The 21885-nt window shown below is 45.4% G+C and overlaps 1 protein-coding gene across 4 annotated transcripts in view; it reads right to left on the reverse strand.

The window, feature by feature from the left end:
- Nucleotides 1-21885, reverse strand: part of CLEC16A (C-type lectin domain containing 16A) — a 118946-nt gene that overhangs the window by 69842 nt on the left and 27219 nt on the right. For all 4 annotated transcript variants that reach the window (XR_014785487.1, XM_084818095.1, XM_084818097.1 and 1 more), the window contains exons 6-12: nt 20544-20667; nt 17014-17188; nt 14581-14634; nt 13797-13910; nt 9568-9778; nt 8789-8897; nt 3935-4035 (exon numbers count right to left, since the gene is read on the reverse strand). Coding sequence is in view for 3 of the 4 variants with exons in the window: in XM_084818095.1 (XP_084674221.1) it covers nt 3935-4035; nt 8789-8897; nt 9568-9778; nt 13797-13910; nt 14581-14634; nt 17014-17188; nt 20544-20667 (888 nt within the window). In the remaining variant the exon portion in view is untranslated. The remainder of the gene's footprint in view (nt 1-3934; nt 4036-8788; nt 8898-9567; nt 9779-13796; nt 13911-14580; nt 14635-17013; nt 17189-20543; nt 20668-21885) is intronic.

The raw sequence follows: 21885 nt of genomic DNA on the forward strand, positions 1-21885 counted from the left end.
AAAAAACAGAACAGGATAGGGTCACAAAAACCCACTTCAGCATGTTGAAGAAATTATACTGTGCTTTGCCTGAAGTGACATGGCCATGGCATTTTGTAAATAATACCCCAAGCAGGGCTGTTGCTAGGCCCGGGCCCAAGGGGATCTTGTCCTGAATCTAGATCTATTCTTCAGAGCTCTGAGTGACCACTGATGGCAGTAGTAGATTTCTTTCTCACCTTAATTGCCACATAGGGGCCAATTTTCAAGGGGGAGAGAAAGGCTTCTCCTGCATGCTGGATTACCCCCCAAGTCCCACCCACCGGCCATTAAACCCAGAAACAAACCTGCCAATGGACGCTTTTATTGTAAGCTTAATTGCATGGGGTGGGGGCAATTTTCCTTCAAGAAAGCAGAAAGAAGTGTGTATGTGTGGGTGGGAGCGATGGCAGATTTGTAATTGAAGAGGAACTCCTGATTTGGAATCAACTGGGGCTAGCTACAAATCAATTAATTTTATTTCAGGTGATTTAGATGACAAATGAATTAGCTAACTTTGCCTTCTGTAAAATTTAAATAAATCCCAGTCATTATTTCCAAATTTGCTTATAAAGATAAACGTTACCATATGCAAATTTTTTGCATATTTGTGTCCTATGGGCCTGGGTCCAGAATCTTGTAATTGCCTAGTAATACCCCTGATCCAAAAGAAAAGGGTTTGCATGAGCAGATGTCAGGTTTCTAAGAATTTTTATTCCCATACAGAGCTTGGGAATTTAGCAGGGGATCTAAAGCTGAGATTGGATGAGATCATATGAGTCCCTCCCAATCTCTGGAGCTTCAAACACAGCCTGTAGGCCATGCGTTCCGAAGGGCCAGAGCTCATGCTACACATTTCAAAGATCCCCATTTCAAAATATAGCATCTCCAATTAAAAGGATTTCAGTCTCTCTCTACCTTAGAGAGCTGCTACCACTCAGTGCAGACAGTACTGGGCTAGATGGACCAATGTGCTGGGCCAACTCAGTATAAGCAGCTTCATATGCTCAGGAGCCTACTGGAACACTTAGAATAACAGAATATTAGAATAGTTGGGGTAAAAGGGGCCTACAAGACCATCGAGTCCAACCCCTTGCTCAATGCAAGAATCCAAGTCAGATCATCCCTGACAGGTGGCTCTCCAGCCTCGTCTTGAGTGCCTCCAGTGTGGGAAAGCCCACTACCTCCCTGGGTAATTGGTTCCATTGTTGTATTGCTCTAACGTCAGGAAGTTTCTCCTGATGTTTAGCTGGAATCTGGCTTCCTGTCACTTGAGCGCATTATTCCGTGTCCTGCATTCTGGGATGATTGAGAAGAGTTCCTGGCCTTCCTCTCTGTGACAACCTTTCAAGTACTTGAAGAGCGCTATCCTATCTCCCCTCAGTCTTCTCTTCTCAAGGCTCAACATGCCCAGTTCTTTTAGTCTCTCCTCATAGGGCTTTGTTTCCAGTCCCCTGATCATCTTTGTTGCCCTCCTCTGAACCCTCTCCAGTTTGTCTGCATCCTTCTTAAAATGTGGTGCCCAGAACTGGACACAGTACTCCAGATGAGGCCTAACCAGTGCTGAGTAGAGGGGGACTAGTACTTCCTGGGATTTGGAAGCTATGCTTCTATTAAAGCAGCCCAAGATAGCATTTGCCTTTTTTGCAGCCACGCCACACTGCTGGGCTCATATTCAGCTTCTGATCTACACTTCTCACTTGTTCTTCAGCTACTGCCTGGGAGGGCATGAAGAGGCTAAGGTAGCTCAACAGCGGCTCCAGAACTTGCCCAAAGCTCCCACCTCCCCAGTTAAGCTCTAGGGTGCTTCCTTCTGCTAGAGACTGGAACCACATAGAAGGATTCTCTTTACTACATTTCATCAGGTCCAGACATCACACACTCGGTAGATAAGGATCCTTTCCCCCACCAGGAAGTGAAAGAGCACGCTTTCAACTCCCACATAGCTCTTCTTAAAGCAGAAAACAGTTGGCAATTTCGAAGAGTGTACGTGTTTCATTCAAACTATAACTGCGGGTGTTTCGGCAGCGTGCCTGAAATAATTATGTAGGGCAAACAACTACCCCTTTCCCTCCCAATACTTTATTCTAAGGATAAACCTCTGGCCTGCGAGTTGGATAAGGCTCATGGGGTTCCTCAGGCTTTGTGTCCTCTCCCAGCTGGGAAAAGCTCTTACCTCCAATCAGCAGCTGATCAGAGATAAGAGCTTTTCCCTGCTGGGGAGCGGGGGCAGGACCTGGGGTGGAAGCTGCGGAGTATTTCAGTCCTGTTTCCTTCTGAGGCTTGCCCTGCTTACTTGTGGATAGATATGCAGTGGCTTAGTATATGGGATGCTATCTGAAAGTGCTGCTGAGTGATTCAGTCCCACTTACTTCTGAGTAGACATGCAGAAGCCTTGTTGTCTTGCTTGCTTCTGAATAGGTTTAAAACCAGTAATAATCCCATTTTGGCCCCACTCAGCCTTTGCACTTGCCCACAGATGGAATGCAGGCCTGAGACCTTTCCTAGATTGGAATTTGGCCCCCATGCTGCTTCATGCCTTTCACCAGCTCATTTCCCTTTTATCTTTACCAGTCCAAACCACATTAGTGTATAACAAAGCTCCCCAGAAAAGAAGGCTCAGCTGAAAATTAATTTCAGTAGCTGACAAGAGAGGCAGGTCAGTAGATCAGGGATTTTATGGCATAACAGTAACGCCGCCATGTTGCATGAAACATGGGAATATTCCATTTGAAATCTGACAGCGACAGGAGAACATTCACAAAAAGACTTCATCCACATTAAAAACACATGTTTTATTTGCCAGTATTTCAAATGACACCCAAAGCAGTAATTTCGGCAGGATTTTGCTTCCGAGAGCTTGACGTAGGATTCATCACAATGACAAAATGAATGGTTGGTTGCCAGAGCGCAGTCCCTCCACTTGTATCTTTCAGTGGAAGAGGGTTCATTTCGCTGCTACGCAGAATTATTGCAGAGGAGTTAAATCCACTCCAATTTCCTGGAAATCATCCATTAACACCCAGCTTATATCATATGCCAGGCACCTTCCACAAGGAGAAATCCACGCGATACAAATGCCATCATTCATTGAGCCCCAAAAGCAATGGATGAGAGAAATGTGAACTCAAGTCCCAGGCTGAAGCAAGGGAGAAATTAATAATGGAGAAGATGCATGGACTTCAGGGCCCATACCCCTCCAGCACCACCCCAGACGCTCTTGTAAAACTGGGGTTTGAAACCGTGCCCCGGATCTGGTCCCATCGCAGAGGTAAGAAGGGAGAATAGGTTCATTCAGAGGGAGCAACGGTTACTTTGGCCATCCCCTTAGAGCTGCGGCCAGAGCCTCTAAGGCAGCAGTGGGGAACCTTTTTTTTCCGGGGCTGTCAGGCACCACATGTGGGTGGTCAGTGTGGCCCAGAACCAACACTCTTTCGCTCCACACCATCTATTGTTTCTCTGTGCATGCGCGCACACAAACAGGCATGCAAATGCATCCCGTTCATCTAATCATTCTCTTTCACAGTCCAAGTTTCTCTTGCCAGCAACTGCAATCCTGTGCAAACTGGGGCTGGATCCATCGTAGACCACTCAGAGAAACAAACTATTCCCCATTTGTAATATATACAGCACGGTCTACCACAGCATGAACAAATAGCCCTGATTCAAGAATTCTCCCATCATGACAGGACATTTATACTGCCCCTGAGAGTTAGGAACATAGGAAGCTTTTACTGAGTCAGACCCTTGATCCATCCAGCCCAGTATCATTGACATGGACCGGCTGGCTCTCCAGGGTTTCAGGCAGGATTCTTTCTTAGCCCTATCTGGAGAACTGGGGATTGAACTGGGGACCTTCTGCCTGCAAAGCAGGGGCTCTACCATGGAGCTACGGCCCCTCCCATAGTAGTCTTACCTTTGTTATGAGACATGGCATACAGGAGGCACAGCACGAACAGAGCATAATAGTCAAATTCAGCACACTCCAGTGCATTATATACCATCTCAAGAAAAGGCCTGAGAGAAGGAAAAAGACAAATCAAAATCCATTCATCACCATCCTGCCATTTATTATTATTGATAATAATAATATCAACAAATATGGTTTGCAATGCATGAGAGGGCAGGTCCCTGCCCCAAGGGGCCTAGAATTTATTTATTACTATTATGTATATGACACCTTGCAAAGGAGATTGTTACTTTGTCATGGTGCTGGAGCTTCAGCACCTCAATGACGTCATGAGCTAAACTGTGAAGGGACACCCAAGACGGGAAGGTCATGGCAGAGAGGACAGACTAAATATGATCCCTGGGGAAGGAAACGGCAACCCACCCCCGTATTCTTCCCATGAAAACTAAATGGATCAGTACAACCAGAGAGATGTCGGTATACCATCGGAAGATGGGACTCCCAGGTCGGAAGATGGTCAAAATGCTACTGGGGAGGAACAGAGGATAAGTTCAGCTAGCCCCAGATGTGATGACGTAGCTAGCTCAAAGCCGAAAGGACGGCTAGCAGCCGATGGTGCTGGTGGTGAACGACAAATCCGATGTTCTAAAGAGCAACACACCATAGGAACCTGGAATGTAAGATCTATGAGCCAGGGCAAGTTGGATGTGGTTATTGGGGAGATGTCAAGATTAAATATAGACATTTTGGGTGTCAGTGAACTGAAATGGACTGGAATGGGCCACTTCACATCAAATGACCACCAGATCTACTACTGTGGACAAGAGGACCACAGAAGAAATGGAGTAGCCTTCATAATTAATAATGAAGTGGCTAAAGCAGTGCTTGGATACAATCCAAAAAATGACAGAATGATCTCAATTCGAATTCAGGGTAAGCCATTTAACATCACAGTGATCCAAATATATGCCCCAACCACAGATGCTGAAGAAGCAGAAGTAGATCAGTTCTATGAGGATCTGCAGCACCTACTGGATAGTACGCCAAACAAAGATGTTATTTTCATTACAGGAGACTGGAATGCTAAGGTGGGTAGTCAAACGACACCTGGAATTATAGGGAAGCATGGTCTGGGAGAACAAAATGAAGCGGGATATAGGCTGATAGAATTTTGCCAAGACAACTCACTGTGCATAACAAACACTCTCTTCCAACAACCTAAGAGACGACTTTATACATGGACTTCACCAGACGGTCAACACCGAAATCAGACTGACTACATCCTTTGTAGTCAAAGGTGGCGGACATCTATGCAGTTGGTAAAAACAAGACCTGGAGCTGATTGTAGTTCAGATCACAAACTTCTTATTGCACAATTTAGAATCAGACTAAATAGGGAAGATCAGTCAGATATGAGCTCACTAATATTCCTCATGAATATGCAGTGGAGGTGAAGAATAGATTTAAGGGACTAGATTTAGTAGATAGGGTCCTGGAAGAGCTATGGACAGAAGTTCGCAACATTGTTTAGGAGGCAGCAACAAAAAACGTCCCAAAGAAAAAGAAAACCAAGAAGGCAAGATGGCTGTCTGCTGAGACACTGGAAGCAGCCCAAGAAAGAAGGGAAGCAAAAGGCAACAGTGATAGGGGGAGATATGCCCAATTAAATGCAGAATTCCAGAGGTTAGCCAGAAGAGATCAGGAATTATTTTTAAACAAGCAATGCGTGGAAGTGGAAGAAGATAATAGAATCAGAAGGACAAGAGACCTCTTCCAGAAAATTAGAAACATCGGAGGTAAATTCCAGGCAAAAATGGGTATGATCAAAAACAAAGATGGCAAGGACCTAACAGAAGCAGAAGAGATCAAGAAAAGGTGGCAAGAATATATGGAAGATCTGTATGGGGAGGAGAATAATATCGGGGATAAATTTGATGGTGCGGTCAGTGAGCTAGAGCCAGACATCCTGAAGAGTGAGGTTGAATGGGCCTTAAGAAGCATTGCTAATAACAAGGCAGCAGGAGATGATGGTATCCCAGCTGAACTGTTTAAAAGCTTGCAAGATGATGCTGTCAAGGTGATGCATGCCATATGCCAGCAAATTTGGAAAACACAAGAATGGCCAACAGATTGGAAAAAATCAACTTATATCCCTATACCAAAAAAGGGAAGCACCAAAGAATGGTCAAACTACTGCACAGTGGCACTTATTTCACATGCCAGTAAGGTAATGCTCAAGATCTTGCAAGGTAGACTCCAGCAATTCATGGGACGAGAATTGCCAGATGTACAAGCTGGGTTTAGAAAAGGCAGAGGAACTAGAGACCAAATTGCCAATATCCGCTGGATAATGGAGAAAGCCAGGGAGTTTCAGAAAAACATCTATTTCTGTTTTATGGACTATTCTAAAGCCTTGGACTGTGTGGATCATCACAAATTGTGGCAAGTTCTGGGTGGGATGGGGATACCAAGTCATCTTGTCTGCCTCCTGAGGAATCTGTATAACGACCAAGTAGAAATGGTAAGAACAGATCACGGAACAACGGACTGGTTTAAGATTGGGAAAGGAGTATGGCAGGGTTGTATACTCTCACCCTACCTATTCAACCTGTACGCAGAACACATCATGTGATGTGCTGGGCTTGATGAAGCCAAGGCTGGAGTTTAAATCGCTGAAAGAAACATTAACCATCTCAGATATGCAGATGATACCACTTTGATGGCTGAAAGCAAGGAGGAGCTGAGAAACCTCATGACGAAGGTGAAAGAAGAAAGTGCAAAAGCTGGGTTGCAGTTCAACCTCAAAAACACCACGATTATGGCAACCAGCTTGATTGATAACTGGCAAATAGAGGGAGAAAACGTGGAGGCAGTGACAGACTTTGTCTTTCTAGGCGCAAAGATTACTGCAGATGCTGACTGCAGCCAGGAAATCAGAAGACGTTTACTTCTTGGGAGGAGAGCAATGACAAATCTTGATAAAACAGTGAAGAGCAGAGACATCACACTGACAACAATGGTCTGCATAGTTCAAGCAATGGTATTCCCCGTAGTAACCTATGGCTTCGAGAGCTGGACCATAAGGAAGGCTGAGCGAAGGAAGATAGATGCCTTTGAACTGTGGTGCTGGAGGAAAATTCTGAGAGTGCCTTGGACTGCAAGAACATCAAACCAGTCCATACTCCAGGAAATAAAGCCAGACTGCTCACTTGAGGGAAGGATATTAAAGACAAAACTGAAATACTTTGGCACATCATGAGAAGACAGGATACCCTGGAGAAGATGCTGATGCTAGGGAAAGTGGAAGGCAAAAGGAAGAGGGGCCGACCAAGGGCAAGGTGGATGGATGATATTCTGGAGGTGACGGACTCGACCTTGGGGGAGCTGGGTGTGGCGACGGCCAACAGGAAGCTCTGGTGTGGGCTGGTCCATGAAGTCACGAAAAGTCGGAAGCGACTGACCGAATAAACAACAAACATATGCCACCTTTCAGAATACAAATCCTACCAAGGCAGCTTACAAGTAACATGAAAGTAATATCACAATGATCAATATTAACAAATAATAATAATTAGGATCCTTCTCACAGGGCAGTTGGTGGAAGATGCCCCTCCTAGGGGCAGGGAGAGCGCAGCTGAAAAAGGAGCTGTGCCTAGAAAGGAAACTGAAGGGCTTCATCCAGAGATACACCATCATGATGACAGGGTCATACTTCAGGAGGCTTACTTAGCAACACCTTGTTGCTTAAATGCAACATGCAACACTTCGAACTAGAATGCATGCTGGATATCATGTGGGTCAGGCAATGGGTTTCTAGCTGGCCTTCAGCTGTGGCTACAGGTGAGGTCAGAACATGCACAGTAACCACAGCTGCAGCCATGGTGACGGCGTATCACACACATATGCACTCACACGCTAACAGAACAAACTGGTGCCCATTGGTGGCTGTATCTGGGAAATCCTGGCCAAAGGCTCTCCAGTATAAACAGGGTGACCAGACACAGCCTGGTCCTGGGCTTGCATGCTTCCTTCCCCGTTATCCCAGGCCTGGCTGGCCTCCAACACCAACCCCATCCCCACTGGAGGCAGCTCAAGTTTGTCCTGCAGCTTCCTAAACACCAAAAGACCCTTATTTAAATATTTAAGATCTTGTTCAGTTTAAACACAATAGCTCTAGGACGGCTTATGACAACATATACTAAAACAGAACAATGATGAAAAATGACAGGGGAACATAAAATAATTGCTGAATTGAGAAAATCTGGGCAAATAAATGTGAGGGTTTTTTTGCACCAGATGCACATATGATTCAGCACTGGGAAAACCTCTCAGGGGAGCCTAGTTGCCACCTGCCTTACCTCAGAAGATGGGGGCACCAGAAGAAGGACCTCAAAGGATTCAAGCAGGTTCATGTGGGAGGAGGTGATCTAAGACACTGCTGCCCCATCAGTGCCATACCTGGCAAAATGGCTGGCAGGTTAGAAGGCACCCCTGCTGGAGCTTGCATCTCAAACAAGTGTCCTCCCTAGCCAATGGAATTCCAGCCCGGATGGTAAGAGTGGGAATGTCATCATGGGTTTTATTCCATGCTGTTCCGTTAGGTGACCAAAGAAGGAAAACCCGCTGCCAGCTAACTGGATGGGAAAGCTTAGGACCTCTTGCTTCCTAACAGAGAAGCATCCAATCTTGCCCTGTTCGCTGCACCCTTTGGTCACATGAAGGAGAGGTGACCACTGAGATTAAAGGAAACACTTACAGGTGCACTGACAATACAGGCTTGGCAGTAGGGAGGTTGGAAAAAAAAGCAGGAAAGACATTAGAGCCAGACCTTGGTTCAGAGCTCCAAATCTCTTCACATACCTGTTCCAGTTTGACATTTCAGAAGCAGCTGCACTCTTTTCTTCATCCGTTATGTTTTGCTCTGTTACAGAAATCAACTTGCATCGCTCCATGATCACCATCTCAATTTCTGAAGGGGAACAACAAAACACAACTTTGAAGTCAGATGGGTTTGTTATACAGAGCAGAGGTAAGGAGAAGCTACATGGCGGATCACCTACCGCCTGCTGGTTGCTGGAAGTCTGGCAATGACTAGTGGGCTACGGGGACCTTGATGTGATCCAGCTGCTGTTAAAAGCAAGAGTGCACACTTGGGGTCCCTTAAAATAGATCACCTGTGCCTTAACTGAGAAGAGACCCTATTGACTCTTGGTTTATCAATTTAACACACATGGATGGACCACAGCAATTCAAGTGAGAAAAACCAGAAAAGTAGGCTATGCAAGGCTGAAATCAGCCTAATGGCAGAGTGTAAAGTAGTGTAGCAAAAAGAAGAGTGATATTTATTATCTCTTTTTAACCTATGAGCAAGAGAAAATGTGCCAAGGAAGTTGCAGCAGTAGATACGGGGTACCCGAATCACAATTCCATACAGAGCTATGGTCATGAGGCAGAATGACTGCATATGTGGATAAAACAAGCAAGACAGACCAGAAGTAACCAGGAAACAAGCTCAGTCCTCCAAATGAGAATTGCTTATCACAGTCAAACCACACAGACCTACAATGGCTCCCAAATGCACATGAGAAAGCAAGACCACGAGAGCTGGACCCTTGGATAGTTCCTTGTAACTGGCTTACCTTCGTTCTCCCCACTCGGCTTGATGCCTTTGGAAGGACCCTCTGTGCCTTCTTGGGCATCTTCTGGACCCCTCTCTTCCTCCTCGTCCTCCCCAACATTTTTATAATTGGGTCTCTTCTGCAGCCTCTTCTTCCCCTTATGTTTATTAATTTCCAGAGATCTCTCCAAGGTCTCAGGAGGTTTAATGAAGCATCGGAGGCCTGTCTTGATCTAAAACAGCGACATAAGTACATTCCTTAGCAGCAAGCAAGAAGACAGAGCCATGTGTTTTGTAACAATGCAATTGGCCCAAGTCCCTGTTGCCTGCAAACTGCCCAATTTGCCCTGAACTTTAGCAGCCCATCTTTAGAACTGTACCTGGAACCAAAAGTGCTCCTAGTCCAGAACAGCGAGATGCTGCGGTGCCCAGGGGATGAGCAAGCTGCCATGGCTCGCTCCTTGCCTGCAGGGTGGGGCAGGATAGGACTAGAAGAGGGAATCGCAAGATCAAGCTGCTGACAGCTTCTTCCTGGGCCAGGGCTTTAAGGGGAAACAATATGGGCTGAGGCAGAGACAACTCTTGATCCTCTTGAGGGGGGCAATGTCGAAGACGATGGTTTAATGAAACAAGCTTAACAATACTGCCCCATGACAAGATTCAAGGTTGCTGGTATCCCAGGCTTTTGGAGGAGTTTGAATTGTGGACCGTTTCAAACCACAGGTCTAGAACTTTGCTGAAAGATCATCTTAAAACAACACGTCTGGGCTTTAACTGATTCATCTGAATGGCAAGCTACTATCAGTCCTGATGAGCCTTGTCAGGGGCAACCTGGGATAAAACACCCAGTTCATTCCTAATCACATTCCCATTTGTGGATGGCTTTTTCTACAAGAGCAGTCAATGAGGGCCTGCAGTGACTTGACTCTTACCCCAGCACAGAGGATCACCAAGTGGCAAAAGCATCTTCATGACAGGCTCCGTCTCTATTCCTTCTCAAGGCCTAATGAGAGTATTTAATGTCCAAGACAGACAAGAAGATGGACTTGTAATGCAGTTGGACAAAGCTCACTGCCCAGAACGGGATGCCTGAATTATGGATTTTAAAGTATTTAATCACAATGATGTACTCCAAAACCGTGAAATGTGTACTTGTATGTATGTACGTATGCACGCGTGCGCACACATGCCCCTTCCTTACACCTGGTTTCATATGGCGCAATGCCTGACCAGAGCCTAAAAACTAAACAACACAGGTTATTGACTTGGGTGACAGTTCACCCAAATATGCATTTCTAAATTTGAGTTGAAACATCCGCTAGAAAAATTGAACCACACCAAGCACTACCTCTAGAAGATACAGAAAGGAGAGAAAGTAGGTTAAGCAAAAGCAGCAGGAATGAGCCACATCCGATTGGGGCAGGAAGCAAGTGGAAACCAATCTCACAGGAAGGAAGGTGAGCGCCGAACGTTATTGCTGCTGCCCCACATCATGAGGGGTGTGTTGTGAAAGCGCGTGACTCACTGACCCAAGACAATTGGAAGAAAACAAGATCACCCTGTAGCGGTCTTCCCTTGCTGGAAACACAAGCACACTTCTCAGGTTTCAGAAATGTCTCATAGCAAGACAAGTACACTCCTCTGTACAACTCAAGCACTTTAAGTCACACCGAAAGTAGTCACTGTTGCTCTGAAAAAGAAGGGCGAGCGAGCCGTGGGCGAAAGTCACCGAGCCAGGCTCTTGTGGTACTGAGATACGCAAGATAGAGGTGAAAAGAATGAAATTCCGTATACTAATTGTGCTCCTGGCTTTTCAGCATTCGACAGCTGCACAATCTGACTTGCAGAGGCTCTCTGGGGTCTAGGGCAAAAAAGGCTTTTCCTGTCACCTGCCACCCCAAATATCTTTAACTGGAGACAGCAGGGCTTGACCCTGGGACCTTCTGCATTTAGCATCACTCTGCTCTACCACCAAGCAATGGGATCCCACCTATAAATTACACCCAAATGTAAAATACTTATATCCATCCACGTGGATAATGGCTGTCTCCTAAGCTGCTGCTGTGAAGCACAGAGAACTGCAGACAGTGGCTCTCCCACTAGACCTCAGATGAATGAAGCTTTGCATGCAAAAGGATTCAAGTGGAAACCTCCATAGATTCACAGATGCGTATCTATTTTCCACATTTACTCTGATGCACATCCATCATTCACATGAATAACGGACTCCCGTTATGATAGGGCCACCTCCTCCCCTCTCCTTTCTCCCCAGCTGCATCTAGCCCACAGAGAGGGGTTTGTCACTTCAACCTACTGAAGTGAGAACTCTCACCACCAACAGCTGTAGAGGTTTTAAACCAGGGGTGCAGAACAGCAGGCCCAAGGGCCAGATCCAGTCTTCCAAGGTTCCCCAGATGGCCCCACCCCCTTGCCCCCAACCACCAATCATTTGGTGTTTTCCTGATTTCTGTGCTGTTCTTTCCCCTGTTCTAAAAGGTTGAAATGTCTCTCCTAAGACTTAGCTACTGCCAGGAAGAGCTTTATGTTAAAATATATCTGTATTTTGGCTCTGAACCTTTTGCCTTTGGTCCCACCCACCACAGGAAAGTGGCCACTGAAAGCTTCTCGGAAATAGAATTTGGCCCTTGGAATGAAAGAGGTTCCACACCCATGTTTTAAATAACGCAGTCCGAGTTTACCCCTCTTTTTTCCAGTTTGGGGTAAACTGACTCATTGCTTTTTCTTTTTGCTGGGGTTGGGGGAGGGGTTGGGGGAGGAAGTCTACAGAGTGCATGCTTCATAGAATCATAGAATAGTAGGGTTGGGAGGTGCCTATAGGACCGTTGAGTCCAACTCCATGCTCAATGCAGGAATCCAAGTCAGAGCATCCCTGACAGATGGCTGTCCAGCCTCGTCTTGAACGCCTCCAGTGTGGGAGAGCCCACTATGTCTCTAGGTCATGGGTTCCATTGTCGTATTGCTCTAACAGTCAAGAAGTTTTTCCTGATGTTCAGCCGGAATTTGGCTTCCTTTCACTTGAGCCCATTATTCTGTGTCCTGCACTCTGGGATGATGGAGGAGAGATCCTGGCCTTCCTCTCTGTGACAACTTTTCAAGTACTTGAAGAGCGCTATCATATCCCTCCTCAGTCTTCTCTTCTCAAGGCTAAACATGCCCAGTTCCTTCAGTCTCTCCTCATGGGGCTTTGTTTCCAGCCCCCTGATCATCTTTGTTGCCCTCCTCTGAACCCTCTCCAGCTTGTCTGCATCCTTCTTAAACTGCGGTGCCCAGAACTGGACACAGCACTCCAGATGAGGCCTCACCAGTGCTGAGTAGAGGGGGACTAGTACTTCATGTGATCCTTCAGTAGGATACCTCATTTGTTTCAGCATGACCAGCCTTGCCCTGGCCAATTACCAAAAGGCTGCTTTGATTTCAAAGAGGGAGAGATGCAAATGAGTGGGAACAACAAAAATGCATTAGGGGCTGTACAACACTGCTGTACTTCACTGCCATACTTGGCACCTCCTTCCACCCAGAGGTGTCGCACACGCTGTCCTGCAGCAGCATGACTCTTTCTGGCTTAGCGAAGGCTGTAGTTTTTTGCCACTATCCTGCTTAGTAAATGTTACTTGGTGTACCATATGGTTTCCAGGCTGTTATGTGGACAAGGGCAATCTTTTCATCATTGGTGCTAGGAAGTAGAGTCCAGAATCAGCAGAATTAGAACATTTCTTCCTTCTGAGAGGTTAAGCATACACAGAAAACTCACCAAAAATGACAACATGTAGTCCAATACAACCCCTGCTACCCCACAACCAACAAGAGTTATGAAAAACCTCAGGCCCAAGAAACTCTGCAAATAAGCTTCAGTGGAAGTAAAACTGCTGCAATAGAAAAAGGCCATGAGCTTCTGACCACAGATTTCCTAGTAACAGAACCCAGTTAGAGAAAAATGGGTGAGACACAGAATGAGCTAATATGCTGTGAAGACAAGATCATTTTCATGTGTAACAGATTTTTTTAGTTTGCATGCAAGATTAGGTCACAATTCTGGCTTAAAAAAAGCACAAATCAAAATGAAGTATACCAAATACATACGGCCTCACAACCCTTTGGACTCCACAAAAGCTAAAAGTAAAGCAGCTCCACCACACACCCTAATTCTTGCTAAGCAAATATAGGTGCCTTGACATTGGCCTGTGATGCCTGATAGATTGATGGAATGGTGCAGATGTTGCTCACACTTACTGAGCTTTTCTGAATATCTTGCTCAACTTTTGAAAAAAACACTGACAGGTCTCCATTAAGAATAACTTCAGCCAATGAGTTCACCAGAGGTGCATAATGTATAATTAAGAAAACCTGTGAAGAAGAGGCAGAGAAACAGAAAAGAGGGTTAGAGTGGAACCTACAAAGTTGCTGCTGCTGAAAATGCCTCTAATACCTTTCCCTGCGTTATTTATCTTGCCACCCTCTTCCCCTCAAGATTCATTTCTTTAGGCTAATTCCAACAAGCAGAAGCAGAATGATACAGCCCAGTAAAGACTGCACCACTTACGAGTACAAGCTGGGATGGGTGGAAGGAAGTGTCACATAACTGAATGTTTCCCCACATCAATACTTCTCTGCAGTAGAAAATAGCACATGGGGAAATGTTCAAGCCTGGCCTTTTTGCTGAGGTGCCAGCTTTCCATTACAGGGGATTTCAGTTTTAACTGTGGGGGGACATTCTAACACATGATCCTCAACCTGCAGTCTGAAGTGGTATAGTCCTTCCTAAACCATACCACATGTATCTTCTGCAAGTTTGCACTGACTCTTTAATAAAGGCTTACCCGAAGAATCCTTCTCTTGACTTATCTGCTCTTCCACTGCCCCCCAAACCATCCCAACTACTTACTGTAAACCCTTAACCCCCCTCTCTTGCTATATCAATATTAAATAGCAACAGTGATGATGTGTCTCAACCACTGACTCAGATGAAAATTCTCAACAATACATCAAATATTGACTACAGATATTTAATACATACTTGTGACAACAGATACAGAGAAACCTGGAGGCTTATTTTCGGACGTTCTGCACCCTAAGGAGCAAAGGATTAAGATAAAAATTTAACTGTGAAATAGCTAGTGTGCTTATAAGCAGCTGGTATCACTTTCCATTGCAGAAATAAACACTTAAAAACCCTATCCAAAGCTCCAGTGATAAAGTTGGTAAGAAAAAGTTTCTGGCTTGATCTCCCCTGTGGCTCTCAAACATCAATTAAAGAGAGGGGGAGATAGCAGGAACCTGGGAAACTGCTCTATTTTAGATCCCCCAAACAGACCTTTTGTTCCCTGGGATTTCCATGGATATCAATACTTTAAAGATAGCCAGACATCAGACAATTAAAATCAACTGCAATGTAACGAGTACCACGTAAATTCCACTTATTTATGCAATTAGAAAGAAGTCTCAGTAAAAGAGGTCTTTCAGTGCTTCCAGAGGCTGCTTTGGTGAATGCTCAAGGAAAGGCATTTCAGCCATCAACATTTCTCTATATACCTCTAGTTTATGCCCAGATCCTGAGATCAACAAAGCTGCCTCAGTTCATGTGGAGGATTGTGGCCAAGTGTTTCTCCAGTTAGACCAGGCTCAATCACATAGCGGGATGTTGCCCCTAAATATTTAGCAGGCAACACAGTGCAGGAACGCAAGGCAATATTAGGTCCACCAAGGACCATTAGGAGAACTGCGTAGCTGAATTAGATACAGAACGAGTGTCTATTTCAGCCAGCATTCTGTGTCCATCAGTGGATTCCCACGTGTCTTCAAGATATCCACAACCAGGGCACCAAGGCAACACCTTCCTTTATTTCCCCAGCATCTCATATTCAGAGGTAGACTGCATCCAAACACTGAGATTCCATCTAGCTAAAATTAGGAACAAAAGACGAGCCCTGATGGACCAAACAAACGGTCCACCTAGGCCAGCGCTCTGCTTCCAGGGTTGAGGGCCAGTGTAATGTACTTGGCTCTGCTGGCTGGGAATGATGGGAGTTGCAGTCCAACACATTTGGAAGGCACCAGGTTGGGGTAGGCTGGGTTCGAGTGTCAGACTAGGACTCGGAAAACCCAGCTTCAAATCCCTACTCAGCCACAAAGCAATCATAAGAGAGTCACTTTATCTCAGCCTACCCTACCTCACAGAGTTGCTGTGGAGGTAAGGGGTGTGTGTGTGTGTGGGGGGGGACGACACCATGTATGCCCCCTAAAGGTCCTTGAAGGAAAGGTGGGATATACAGGGCTGGAGCTCAGTGGCGGAGCCCTTGCTTTGCATGCAGAAGGTCCCCAGTTCGATCCCCAGCTTCTCCGGGTAGGACTGGAAGAACTCCTGCCTGAAACCCGAGAGAGCCATGGCTGCCAGTCAGTGTCAGCAATACTGGGCTAGACAGATCAAGGGTCTAACTCAGTATAAGGCAATTTCCTAGGTTCCTATGGTACAAATGTATGAAAAAGATAAATAAAATCTCCATCAGTAGCCAACAAGGTGCCTTCAGGAAGGCCACTAGGCAACGGCCCTCCTTTGCCCTCCATCCCAGCATCCGTTATACGACTGGGCAGGAGCTGTCAGCCTCCCATTTGCAGCAGCCATGAACAACCTTCAGCCTGACAACTAAGGGCTGAGGCTCAGAAGAAGCCCTTCTTACCGACAAGCATTCCAGAGGGAAACTCCAAAGGCCTAAGGATTCAGCAAGAATCACGTACATCATCTGTCTAACAGAGAGGCTCCCAGAGTATTTGCCCACTTGGCCACAAAATAATTAAGCCTTTGTTATTTTCAATGATGCCTTGGAAGACCTCATTCAAAATAACCACCATGTGTGTGTTGCTGGAAAGCCCGCAGCATTTCTTGGGAAAAAGAGCAGTCGTGCTCTTCCAGGAATTCTATCCCGTTTGCTGCACAAGGTCAAATTGAGGAGCAACCTGATCATTATGCCAAGAAGCCATTTCTCCCTCATTTTTCTTTTGAAAGGACAGCCATGACCACAATTATTTCAAACAATTCTTTTGTGATGTGAGGTATTGACACAAACTGGAGGTTTTCTTTCTCTTGAACAATTAATTTCACAAGGATAATTACTGGTCTGTTGTTGTTGTTGTTTTTTAAATAAGAGCATACAGTTGCACCTTTATGACCAACTGAAATGCTTGTTCAATGAAATTATTTCTGGTAGTCTCAAGGGTGCAGCTGGACAGTTAAGTTCTTGTAAAGTAAACAACTATAAATGCTACTGAAAGACAACTTTGATTTTTTCCTCTTCCTGCCCCATCCCTTTTCCCTTGTCTTTTTAGCCTGCAGGGCAGGGACTGTCTTGTTTTACTGATTGCATGTAAGCAGCTCTGAGAGTCTTTTTGGCTGAGGAGCAGGAACACCCCCCAAAAAAAATACAAATGAAGATAAGAAATATTAATTCCTTACCTTATCTTGGTTTACTAAAGAATACACATAAAGAGGCAGGAAGAGACTATTCAGTAAGTGGTCTGTGAGCACGTCATTGAGGAATTCACAGTTAATAATAAGGATATCATTAAGGTAATGAAGATGATCAAGGTGCTCGGCTACCAGATCACTTAGCTTTCCCCTATTTCTGTGCCTGCAAAAGAGGAGAACATTAATTACACTGTTGTTTAAAAAAAACCCCAAAACTAAATTATCCCCCACCATAAAGCCACCTCTTCCTCCATAGTTAAGGAGGTAATCTGGCCCCCAGATGTTTTGGATTAGAATGCCCATAAACCCTCACCACTGGCCATGCTGGCTGGGGCTGGTAGGAGTTGTAGTCCAAAATATCTGGAGGGCAGGTCGCCTATCCCTGCCTTAGTACCTATTAAGTTGGGTTGCTTCCACATTAACAGTGTGCTCCTATGCATGAAGCAACACCCACTGTTTTCAGTGGCACTTACTTCCAGGTAAGCAGGTGTAGAATTGCAGCCTAAGGCTGTTTAGCAACACTCTTCTGCAATCAACTGTTAGCAGAATTTAAATGGTGGATCTGACACAGCACTTTACATACAGTTATTTTCCTCAAAAAACCTTGAACCTCCCCCTTAATTAATAGTTTCCTCCTTGTCCCTTTCTTTTAAAGCAGCTTAGTTCCTTTCTGTTCGCTTGTCATGGCTACAACATTGCTGAATTGCCCTTACATTAGTTAGTTCTTGTTCCCTGCCCCCCCGGGGGGGGCAGGGGGAGCGGGGAGAATAGAAGCTTTAGTTACTGCTTTCCTCTTTATAGCCATAAAAATTGCTTATCCATTTATTTATAATAGCAAAATTGAGCTAATAAAAATAAAAGTCAAGACAGTCTTTTACCCCTCCCATATGACTTATTTCATAATTCTTAAGTAACTGGCCAAATCTCCTTTTATAATGTATTTCATAAGCATTTTAATAGGGAACAAAGATTTCTGGATCTGAAAGAGAATCCCATCTGCTTGATGGAAAGCTTCCAAGGATTTGAGATGTGCCTTGGAGGCAACAGAACCAAAGGGAAAATTAGCCTCACCCCAGCTATGAACAGCTGATGGGAGCACAGGTACACAGGAAGCTGCAGAGCTTATACACAGTCAGATTATGGTCCATCTGACTCAGTAATGTCTACACTAACTGGTAAAAGGCTTTTCGAAGTTTCAGAAAGGGGTCTTTCCCAGCTGTGCCTGGAGCTCCCAGGGACTGAACCTGTGATCTTCTGCATTCAAAGCATGTGCTCTGCCACTGAGCTGCAGCCCTTTCCTCCCAAACAGATCTCCTCTACAGCCATCAATTGCCCCATGGCTACAGAAGCAAGGGCAAGGATGCTCCAGTCACCAGCTGAAGAACCCACAGCTGCTGGGAAGGTTGCAACCCACAATTTCCAACAAAATAGTTTGACCTGGTGCCAGAGGATGCTACCCATTTTGAGGCATTCATGGACCATCCAAATAAATTATCTCTCATTGGGTTCTCCCCCCCCCCTTAAAAAAAAAGTACAACGTAAACTACAACATTGAAACCATACAGAGCCACAGAGTCTGCTGGTTTGCACAACAGCCCACTGTAGGTTATTTAACCCATGGAGAGGCTTCAGTGCATGCAGGGTACATATGGCTGCCATTCTGGATATGCAACCCTCGCTCTGGGGTTGTCGTGCCATGTGAACCCAGGGAGCCTGGGTTATACAAGGGCTAAACAAGCAACCCATGCATAACCTATGGCCTGTTTTCGTTTCACCCTCACATAACCCATCCTCACCGGTTTTGCATGACACGACAACCCCCAAGCGGGAACTGGATATGCAAAGTGGCACCCATGGGCACTGCAGCTCGTCATGGGTTAAATAACCCACAATCAGCCACGCCAAGCTGTCCGAACCAGGTCACTATATAAATCTAATAAGGACAAACAAAATATATTTGCAATTTGGGCAGCAATGTTGAATCGCTTAATCAATTCAGATTAACTGATTTATTAAAAATTATGGCCCTCGTTAATCAGTCAGCAGATTTGAAGTGTGTAAGAATTTCATCTCTGGTTAAAAGGGTCAGGTAAAAGGTATTGGGAAAGACTTTTCCCCAGGGTCTCAGGCAGAGAGCTGCTGCCAGTCAGGTTAGACACTACAGGGCTTGATGAACAAATAGTCTGATCTGCTCCAAGGCTACCCCCGTGTCCTCAAATGACTGACTTACAAAGAAATGGGGACTGCTTGAGCCATCTCAGGAGAGGCATCCCGCCTGCTATCACACAGACGGGGAAAGAGGATGCTGGCTAGGCCATGTGTGCATCATCTAGAAACAAAGGAAGTTTGCTTCTCTAACCATTAGGATCTTTGTTTTATTTGTATGCAAATTTCTTATTTGAAATATTTCTTTGCTGCCTTCCAAGACTGCAGTCTTCCCAAGGTGGCTTACAAATGAATACATATCATTTCAAGATTCATTCATAAAAAAACCCCGTTACAATAAAATAGAGGTTAAAACATAACCAAGCCCAAGAATACTTGAGTAAAACGGTGAGGAGTACAATAAAAACCTTTCAGTTAAAAGTCAGGAAAAAGAAAAAAGGTAAAGGTAAAGGTGTCCCCAACCAGTCGTGTCCAACTCTAGGGTGCGGTGCTCATCCCCGTTTCTAAGCCGAAGAGCCAGCACTGTCCGAAGACGTTTCCGTGGTCATGTGGCCGGCATGACTGAACACCGAGGTGCACGGAACGCTGTTACCTTTCCCGCCGAGGCGGTACCTATTTATCTACTTGCAATTTCTTGCTTTCGAACTGCTAGGTTGGCAGGAGCTGGGATTGAAGACGGGAGCCCTCCGTCATGCAGCACTCGGGTCTCGAACTGCTGTCCTGCAGACCTTCCAGTCTGCAGTTCAGTGTCTTAACCACTAAGCCACCGCAGCCCCTAAGTGTCTTAGCCACTAAGCCACCGCAGGAAAAAGGAACATGTTCCTAAAACCCACTTAAAAATGGCAACAGATGCAGCCAGCCATGTATCTCTCAGGAGGGAATTTCATAGGGTAGGAGCCACCACTGAGAAGACGCTATCTCTAGTGCCTGCCAGTGTTACTGATCTTAATGGCAGGCAAGTGACTAGGGCCTCTGAAGATGATTTTAAAAGACGGCAGGGTGGAGGTGGCTCTTCAAATAACCTAGACCTACTGATAGGGCTTTAAAGGATAATGCTAGTTCTGTGAGTTGGGCCCAAAAACGTACTGACAACCAGGGCAGTATAGAATGGGTGTAACGTGATCTGACTATCCAGACCCAACAAGGACCAAAGTGTCCTTTCCACACCAGCTGAGGTTTCTGAGTCATTTCCAAAGGCAACCCAACGTACAGTGCATTATGGCAGTCCAGCCTGGATGTAACTAGAGCGTGTATAACAGAGGCTTTATGCAGACGTAACCTATTACAACAGATACAATTAAGATTCCTTTCCTTCTTGCAACGATGTAGCAACAATAATAAAAAGGACTTACTCTTCATCGGTTTGTACACAGTTATCCAATTCTATCACGTGACTCCCAATAAACCAGACAAGATTGGAGAAGTAAGGGACAGCTGTTTTATCACGAATGTAGTGCAGCATCGGCTGGTTGTCCACTGAAGAGAAAATTTCTTTTTAAATACCCTTTTCCAAAAGAGGAGGGAAAACAAAAACAACTACAATTCTTTAAAAAGGAATTCCTTTCCATAATCTGGCTTTCTTACATGCCAAACCAGTGTTACTATATGCTGGTTTATGCTGATAGTTTGTCAGATCATACATATATGTAAAAGAATTTTAACAAGTCCATCATAACAGTGCTGAGAACAGCCAGTGAAATGTATCATGATCAAGAACATCACTAGCTTTCTAGAGAATTGACAACAGTACAAGAATAAAAGTAATAAGGCTGAAAAGTCAAAGTGATGAGCAGACTTACATGACACTGCATTAAGGGACACAGGGAATCATCAGTGAAGAAAAGGCAAAAGGGAACAAAAAACAGACAATGGTTAACAGAGTTAGGAACCGGGATGGCGTGACATCCTCCAAAGGATTCAGTAGCGAAAGCAGGAAGCATCTAGGCTAGAAGAGACAGGGTTAGAAGGAGGTAGCAGGAGGAACTCATGCTGCCCCAAGGTATGCCAGCAAGGTACACCCCTCCCAAAACACAACCCCTGTGGCACAACAGCACCAACATGAGGCTGGTAGGTTTTAAACTGCCTTCAGACAACCCTTTTGCATACTGCCTTATCTGCTGGGGAAGCTCTGGCACAGTACCCGGGTGTGCCGAAGAGCATTTGCTCAGCTCACAGACAGCCTCCCCATCACTCCACAGCCATTCAGAGTGTTCTCTGGGATAAGCCCAATGATCCCTCTGCAGTGATGCACTGCAAAGAATGATCAATAGCGGCCAACAGGCTGTCTTTCTGGACCGTCAGCTGCCATTACCACTCTTCTTGGAAAGGAATGCCTGATAAGCTTTTGAGGAAGCTCAGGGTGTCCCAGAAGAAGAGTTTGGAAAGCACAAGGTTTTCACCCTAAAGGGTACACCTGTGAGGTCCAAATGAGACTTTGGTGGACTTCAGTCCTCAGCAGACTGGACTCCAGAACACTCATCAGAAGCGCAACTACCAAAGAACAGAGGAAGGCTTGGTTGTTCCTCTGTCACAGAAGAGCCATGTTTTAGACACAAGGTGCAGACATTGTAGAGCATTCACCAGAGGGAAAAACAACAAAGAGAGAGCCTGGTGGCACCTTATAGGCCAACCAAGGAAAGTGGGAGCACTGACAAACAGCTTAGCTCATGGGAAATGTGGGGAAATTTGCTCATG

This window comes from Heloderma suspectum, chromosome 12 (genome assembly GCF_057233095.1).
Source record: "Heloderma suspectum isolate Gila_16-S chromosome 12, 16-S_ref, whole genome shotgun sequence".
Taxonomy (NCBI): Eukaryota; Metazoa; Chordata; class Lepidosauria; order Squamata; family Helodermatidae; genus Heloderma; species Heloderma suspectum.